Below are 8697 nucleotides of genomic sequence, written 5' to 3' on the forward strand. Positions count from 1 at the left end.
TTTGTACCATGTTTGGTACAAGGTATAAATTTATCCCAAGATAAATTTATACCTTCTACCAAACATGGTATAAAAATTAGTGCTGAGATATCCCAGCTTATACCTTCTACCAAACGGCCCCTTAGTGTTTTGCATCTTTTTTATTTACTTGTCATTTTCTTTAACTTCTTAAATTGCATAGGGAAAATAATTCACACAATATGGACCGAGGGACAATTTAGCTTTCTTCTAGATAAAATTATGGTAGTATCACGTGGCACACGTGGAGGAAATATTTGAATATCAGGACTCAGAGGTGCGTCCATATACTATTGTAGATAATTGTCGTGGTTTCCTTGAAAAAAACAATAAATCATAAATGGGCACCACTTAATTAATTTGTTATAAAATCTCCAATAATTTGACCATCTCATTAATATAGCGGTGCTTGTGGATCTTTGTCCTGCATCAATGGAGGACAATAACGTACCACTTCTTACTTCAACCAAATGGGAGGAATCACCAAAATCAACAAAGGTTTCTTTTGATGCTGATGAAGATGATATCCAGCAAATTAATGGAGTGAAAAACTTTGTAAAGGAATTTCATTACGAGTCTAAAAAGCTGTGGTACCTAGCTGGACCTGCTATTTTCACTTCACTTTGTCAATATTCATTAGGTGCTGTTACTCAAATTTTTGCTGGTCATGTTGGAACCATTCAACTTGCTGCTGTCTCTATTCAACTCTCTGTTATTGCTGGATTTTCTGAAGGTGTCCTGGTACGTCTATTATAAAATCAACCATGAATTTCCTCTTTCGATATATATATTTTGTTATACAGTTCTTGTGAATCTCTATCTCTAGGAGGTAGGTTAAGGTCAGCATACACTCCACTCTCTTCAAATTCCACATGTGGGATTACAATAGATATGTTGTTATTGTTGTTGTTGTAGGTTTCTGTGGATGTCAAGATCTTAAAACTATACTTTTGAAGTTAATTCTTGACAAGTTTGAGGAAAATGGAACATGGGTTTCCTCTTGTTTAAGAAGAATTAATAGAGAAGGGAGAAATCATTCATGTGAATACTGGAGCTTTCTTCTTTCATTTTCGTGATTTTGGGGCTGAATGTCAATACTAGAGTAAATCTTTTTAGAGTTGATGGTAGAAAGCTGAACTATCATTTTTTTCGTTAGTTCATATCCCAATTATCAGTTGTTCTCTTTTCCTACCTGAACATACCTCGAAAATGATTAGGCCAGCTATAAATTGTTCATTTTTATTACCTGAACTATCAACTAGGTGTGTTTTAATATATAGATTCCGGTAGAAAAAGAGAATAACGGATAGTTAAGGCATGAAACTCGAAAAAAAGTGATAGTTTAGGAGTATTTTTTACCATTAATTAAGTTCTGCATACGGGAAATTTTGGGATTTCTTGCGCTTATAGTAATTAGTCCTGTTTCACATAAATTTACCTTGTTTCACTTATGATGATAGATTCATAACCCAATAATTAACATTTTTTGACAGTTGGGAATGGGAAGCGCATTGGAGACACTGTGTGGGCAAGCATTTGGAGCTAAACAAACAGATATGCTTGGCATTTACATGCAAAGATCATGGATAATCCTCAGTGCAACTGCACTAGTTTTAATGTTTTTGAACATATTTGCCACCCAAATTCTAACCTTAATAGGCCAACAGGAAAGAATAGCACAATGGGCAGGACAATTCTCAATATGGATGATACCAATGGTTTTTGCTTATGCCTTTGAGTTCCCCATAATGAAGTTTCTTCAAGCTCAAAGCAAGATTATGACTATGGCAGTCATAGCTGGGGTTACTTTTGCTATGCACGCTTTGTTAGCTTGGTTGGTTATGTTGAAGTTGGGTTGGGGTTTGGCAGCAGGTGCAGTGGTACTAAATTGTTCATGGTGGTTCATGGTTGGTGCAAAAATGATGTATATTTTTTGGGGGAATTGTGGTGAAGCTTGGTCTGGATTTTCTTGGGAGGCATTCAAAAATCTTTGGTCATTTATTAGATTGTCTCTTGCTTCTGGGGTCATGATATGGTATGTTCTCTCTTTTGAGTTAAAGGATCAATTTTATGGGTTTTACTTTTCATTGAGTTCGGGGTTAATTTTATAAGCTGTTTTGTTGAAGGTACAAATTTAACATGAATAAATTTATACCTTTAACTTTCATCCTGAATATTCGCTTTATCCCATCAACTAGAGTATTAAATACTCCTCCTAGTTTGATTTGTTTGTCTTACTTTTCTTTTTAGTCCGTTTAAAAAAGAGTACTTTTTTTCTTTTTTTGACAACTCTTCAATTTTAACATTTCACATGGCATGTTTAAGAAAGACAAGATTAAAAGACATTTTGGTATGTTATACATATTTTTAGTTTAAGATCATAAGATTCAATTTTTTTTTCTTAAATTCCGTATCAAGTTAAAATCATCAATAAATTGAAACAGAGTTTTCTATGTTAGTTTGTACTCCGCTTTTCATTGAAGCTCCTAATGTCTCGACTCAAAAAGATGATTTTTTTAACATGAATAAATTTATACCTTTTAACTTTCATCCTGAATATTCACCTTATCCCATCAACTAGAGTATTAAATACTCCACCTATTTCGATTTGTTTGTCTTACTTTTCTTTTTAGTCCGTTTTAAAAAGAGTACTTTTTTTTTTTTTTTGACAATTCTTCAATTTCAACATTTCACATGGCATGTTTAAGAAAGACAAGATTAAAAGACATTTTGGTATGTTATACATATTTTTAGTTTAAGATCATAAGATTCAATTTTTTTCTTTAAACTCCGTGTCAAGTTAAAATCATAAATAAATTGAAACAGAGTTTTCTATGTTAGTTTGTACTCTGCTTTTCATTGAAGCTCCTAATGTCTCGACTCAAAAAGATGATTTTTTTATGCTTTCAGTATATTCAAGGGATACATGAGAGCGTGGCCCCCCGGGGGGTGTTTATATTTATAATTGTGTTTTTTTGTGATGAACTTGGGGAGCCATATGGTCCCAATTGAATATTTTATTGTCTTTTTGTGGAGTTAAGAAAAGTGTGAAAAGATAATTGTAACAAGCATAGGGGCAAGTCTTCCAAAAAGAATGGGCAAAAGATATAGATTGACCTCTCAATTATACCTTAAAAATTGATATCACACTTAAATTTTATTAGTGACCTATTACACACCTAATATATGAAAAAGTGGAACTAATAACACCCTCTGAGCTGATGTGGCATAAAATATAAAAATAATTAAAAAATAAGAGTGTTTTGATTAAAATTAATTCATTTTTTTTAATTGCAAAATTCATATTTTTGTAATCCCACCCACCCCCACCCCCACCCCCACAACCCTTCTTCTTTCATTTTTGTAATCTCACTTCCACCCTTATTTCTTCTTCATTTTTCCGCCATTGATGGAGCTCCGACGACGACGCCTCTCTCCCCACTCCCTCCCCATCTCCACGCCCCCTCCCTCTTCTTCATCTCACCGGAAAACACCATAGCCACCACCACCACCGCCATTAATTTCACCCATTACTTTTCCTTTCTTGAAAAAAATATCAAAATACTACAAGAAAAGGTTCAGATTTTGGAGCCATTAAAAATTTGAAATTTTGTAGCCCATGAAACCTAGGTTACTACTAAATCTCTGCAAAGTCCATTGGATTGTGGATTTTTTTATTTTTTATAATGAAATTAGAAAGTAACAATTAATTGCCCAATTAAACATTGTGATGAGAAAAATGGAGGAAAGGGACAGGGGGCGTGAAGATAGGGGAGGAGGAGGAGAAGGGGCGGGGGGAAGGTAGCAGTGGCGGATAAACAGGAAGAAATGGGGTGGGGGTGGGGAATGAAGAAGAAATGGGGTGGGTTGGGATGGGATTAAAAAAATCTGAATTTGGAGGATTGGGGGTGGTGAAATGTGAATATGAGTTGGTGGAATAGCAGCAGTAGTAGTGATAGAGTTGGTGGAATGGGCTGGGGCCGGGCTGGTACTACTACTGCTGATGTAATGACAGCAGCAGCAGTAAAATTACTAATACTCCCTCCGTTCAAATTCATTTGTCCACAACTATTGGAGGCAGTGGCGGATGGAGCTCCATAACTTAGGGTTCAATTGAACCCCAAACTTTCGTTGCGGGGTATAAATTTATGTGTAAAAATTTATTAAAATTACAATAAATAGTAGATATGAACCCATAACTTTAGAAATATAATGGTTTAGTGCTAAAAATTTAAGATGTTGAACCCCTAAAACTTAAATCCTAGATCCGCCTCTTTGGAGGATTGGTGGTGGTGAAACTGGTGGCGATGGTGGTGGCGGATTGATGGTTCCGGTGAGATGAGGTGGTGGTGATGAAGATGTAATTATTGAAGGATTTTAATGGTTAATTAGGGATTAATTAGTGTAAATATAATTAATAAAAAGAAAATCAAATGAATAAAGAAAAGGAAATGAATATAAAATTAAAATTTAGGAAATTTCCAAAGTGGCGCTGATGTGGCTAGAGATTGTGTTACACTTCTCATTGTGCAACTGGTCATCAGTTTGTAGGAGATAAATAAATTCACTTTTTAAATGTTTAGGTGTGTAATAGGTCACTAGTAAAATTTAAATGTGATATCGACTTTTGGGGTATAGTTGAGAGGTCAATCTATGTCTTTTGCCAAAAGAATGAGTAGTTCCAATGGTTAGAATTTGGATGAAATATGGGTTGATAAAGTATTTGGACATCAAATTCTCTTACTATGTATTTTTTTTTAAAAATCAATGGAGTAATTTGTTGGAGTATTATGTAAGCTTTTCGTTTCTATTATCTTCCCTTGAGATAATATTACTATAGAATCTCAGTTACAAAGTTGAACTTTGAATAAAATAGTTTCTCACTTTAGTTGAAGAAAAATATTAAATTTGGTTTTGATGAATATTTGCTTTGTTTATTACTGTGTGCAGCTTAGAACTTTGGTATTTCATGTCGTTGATTCTGGCCGCAGGATACGTTAAGGATGCAGAAATTGCGGTGGATGCTACTTCAATATGGTCTGTTAACTCACCTACTCCCACTACTCCTTTTTACTACTACTAAAGTACCTCTCAAGTCTCAACTTGCCAAAGTGTCTATTTAAAAGTAAAATAGGTAAACGTGGCTGAGAGCCATGGTTGGTAGTTGTGAGATGTGGAAAAGGGCGACGGATGAGAATTAGTATAATAGAAAAGATTCTTCGTAAATTTGGTCAAAGCACAATTGCTTGTAATATTTTATTTTTGGAGTCTCATTATAGTTGGTTTCAACAATGACATTTTGGAAGAAGAGTTGAAGATAAAATATAAAACATGATTCACGCACGCATATTTAACAAAAAAAAATTAAAAACCATTTAATTAAACAACTAAGCATTTCTAAGTAGGGTTAAGCACAAATCAATTAAGGATGAGAAAGGACAAGAAAAATCAGGATTTTAAAGTTTAAGTTATTAGGTCCCTGTGATACATAATTTGAGTACCAAATAGCAAGTAGGTTGAGGTGATTTCTATCATAATCTATAATCTAGTCTGTCAAATTAACAACCCTAATATTTTACTCCTTTCGTCTTAATTTATGTGACATTATTTGATTAGACAAAACGTTTAAGACAAAATATAGACTTTCAAAATTTATAATCTAAAATAAATTTTAGAGATTTATATGACTATAAATCATTTCATTAATATTAAAATTTAAAATTTAATTATTTTAAAATATAAAATATTAATTTTTTCAATAATCTTTAAAGAAAAGTAAGATATATTTATGAGATATCAACTTTGTAGGTAAACAGCAGTAATAATTAACGCATGCATTGTAATTGTTGGTGCTGTTCACTTATTATTGACTGACACAATGTCACAATATGAATTGCAGTGCAAACATAATAGGATGGACGTTCATGTTGTGTATTGGATTCAATGCTGCAATAAGGTATGTCAGTACTTTAATTTTGTTTAGTACAGTACTTACTGACAAATCCTTGATTAATTATAAAACTTATGCAATAAAAAGGAGTAAAGTTTTTTTTTTTTTTGGTAGTGTAAGGGTATCAAATGAACTAGGAGCAGGACATCCAAGAAGAGCAAAGTTCTCAGTGGTGGTGGTCTCAATTACTTCACTTGCAATTGGTGCATTGTTGACACTTTTACTCATCCTTACGAGAAGCCAATACCCACTTTTGTTCACAAATAATGCAAAAGTACAAAGGATGGTGTATGATCTCACTCCTGTATTGGGACTAACCCTCTTTGTCAACACACTCCAACCTACACTCTCTGGTACGTACTGATCTCCCAAAGCTCATTTTTATTTCTACTCGCTTTATATGGAGTAGATATTAAGAGTGAAAGTGAGTTTATCATTATTAATAAAATTTTATCATGATTTTCAATTTTTTATTCAATTCTTTTTAGTGTTGTTATTTACGAATTATGTATTTCAACTAGGTAGTATATTTTTATCAACAAAAAGTTGAAAGAAGAAAAAAAAAATCAAGAAAATAAATTACTTCCTCTGTCTCAATTTATGTGATATAGTTCGAATTTCGAGAGTCAAAACTTTTTTATTTTGACTGTGATTTGGACACAAAAATCTTTAAGTATTTTGAAAAATAATTTACATATTTAGAAACTACATAAAAGTACTATAAGTCACAATAATTAAAAAATTTAAAATATTTAAATGGCATGCGAATAAATCACTGTCAAATTTTTTCTTGTATGACTCTCGAAAGCGAAAAATGTCACATAAATTGAGACAGATGAGTATAAAACAAGAGGGAAAAAAGAATAAAAATAAATAATTAACAAGAGAAAATTTTAAAAACTAATGGCTTTGACTACTACTATAAGTGACAACATTAATCTTTATTTTAGATTTTTTGATGATGTTGTTAGTAAAATGATAAATGCTACAAATGTGAAACAACAGGGGTGGCAATTGGAGCAGGATGGCAAGAACATGTGGCTTATGTGAACATAGTATGCTATTATGTCATTGGAATCCCTTTGGGTCTCTTCCTTACCTTTTTCATCAACTGGGGCATGCCGGTACTAATCATTTTCCCTCATCTTATTAATATTTTGATTCTTTGATTTCACTTTTAACCCGTTCATTAAAGTATGGTGGTTATTGATGATTAGATGTACTTATAAGTTTATTTCACTTTTGGGTTTTGCAATTTGTTATGACCAAAATTGCGCTTTTCAGGGCATGTGGTATGGGATGTTAGTTGGAACTACAGCTCAGACTTGTGTTCTGATTTGGATAGTTGCAAGAACTGATTGGGACAAGGAGGTAATCTACAATATCGTTTGTGGTTTCACTATTTCTCTTAGACCAATTAATCTTTCTTGGTTCTATATCATTTGCTTGAGGTACTCGAGCTTTTCGATGATCTTTTTAATATTCACAGAGAATAACTGGGATCAGAAATTACAAAATGAAAATGATAAAAACATAACACATTAATGTAATTTTGGGTTAACATGGTACACGAAAGCCATTAATGTGGTATTCTTTCTTTTTCACTCTTCAACCTTCTTGCTGAAAATATGATTCCCTCCCCCCCCCCCCCCCCCCCCCCTCCTCCTCTTAACCTTGATATTATTATTTTATACTATTATAAGAAAAACCCTTTCCGACTCGTTTTATCTGATTATAAACGGAGTCAAGCAATTTTTCTTTTATTATGATTTTTAAGTTCTTTTTAAATATTTTGAATTACTAATTATATATGTTGACTTATATTTTATCTGTTCCAATTTATATGACATAGTTTTAATTCGGCACAAATTTAACAAAGGAATTTGTTTTTAAAAGCTTATGATATTATAAGTGTCATAATATCTGTAGGCTATAAGACTTTTTATTCTTGTGACTTTAAACATGTAATAACATTTGTGGCTATAAAAACTATTCATTAAAAGTAAAATGAGAAGTTTAAAGTTAAATTACCGTTTTAAATATAACAATGTGTATGAAACAGATGAAATAGTATTTTTCATGTGATCTTAAATAATCTATGTTTGAGTTTACACCAATTCCTTATAAATATGGACAGATAAGAGTAGTGTCGAATCAAGCTTGAGATTAATCTTTAATCTGGATAAATGCAGGCTTCTGACGCTGGAGATAGAATAAAGCAACTGGGAGGAAACAAAAATGCCAATGTCATTGATGGATACGCCATTAGCTGAGACTAGACAAAGCAGTATTGGGGATAAAGTTCCCTTTTATAAGATTTTGATGGTTGAAATTCATAGAATCAATAATCCAACTTTTTCCACTTTTCAATTATTTCTCTCTGTCCCTTGGTAGTGTGATTTATCATTTTTGAAAGCTTTTTGTAACTTAAGTTTTGGTACTTCATTTCCACTTAAAAGGGGAATCAATTCTACTTTCTTCTTGGTGATAAATTCATTTCCCTTTTCCCCAACTTTTTGGCCATATATGAAATGGAAAAAAGTACTTCCTATTATTTGCTGTGGATCTTAAATAAAAGAGGAAAACAAATTTGAGTTCATGCGGCAATAAGTTTTGTTTCGAGCGAAATTAAAGAGCAATATAGATCGGACAACGGAAAACGTCAAAAATGCCTTTACACAATGCGAAATTGAAGCAAAAATGTCGTCCGTTAATAGTTTATGTGAAAT

The 8697-nt window shown here is 32.6% G+C and overlaps 1 protein-coding gene across 1 annotated transcript; it reads left to right on the top strand.

Annotated features, from left to right (window-relative positions):
* Positions 1 to 362: 362 nt before the first annotated feature.
* LOC132031509 (protein DETOXIFICATION 29-like) lies at positions 363 to 8480 on the top strand. Its single transcript, XM_059421504.1, has 8 exons — positions 363 to 759; positions 1512 to 2053; positions 4969 to 5055; positions 5918 to 5974; positions 6083 to 6321; positions 6974 to 7092; positions 7253 to 7339; positions 8161 to 8480. The coding sequence occupies exons 1-8, from the start codon at positions 451 to 453 to the stop codon at positions 8239 to 8241; spliced, it is 1521 nt and encodes a 506-aa protein (XP_059277487.1). The 5' UTR covers positions 363 to 450; the 3' UTR covers positions 8242 to 8480.
* The last annotated feature ends 217 nt before the right edge of the window (positions 8481 to 8697 follow it).

The sequence above is a fragment of the Lycium ferocissimum genome, chromosome 9 (genome assembly GCF_029784015.1).
Source record: "Lycium ferocissimum isolate CSIRO_LF1 chromosome 9, AGI_CSIRO_Lferr_CH_V1, whole genome shotgun sequence".
In the NCBI taxonomy this organism is placed as follows: Eukaryota; Viridiplantae; Streptophyta; class Magnoliopsida; order Solanales; family Solanaceae; genus Lycium; species Lycium ferocissimum.

Coding starts and splice junctions, on each gene's coding strand:
- LOC132031509 (XM_059421504.1), top strand. CDS start 451: ATGGAGGACAATAACGTACCACTTCTTACTTCAACCAAATGGGAGGAA. Junction 760..1,511: donor GATTTTCTGAAGGTGTCCTG/GTACGTCTATTA, acceptor ATTTTTTGACAG/TTGGGAATGGGAAGCGCATT. Junction 2,054..4,968: donor GCTTCTGGGGTCATGATATG/GTATGTTCTCTC, acceptor TACTGTGTGCAG/CTTAGAACTTTGGTATTTCA.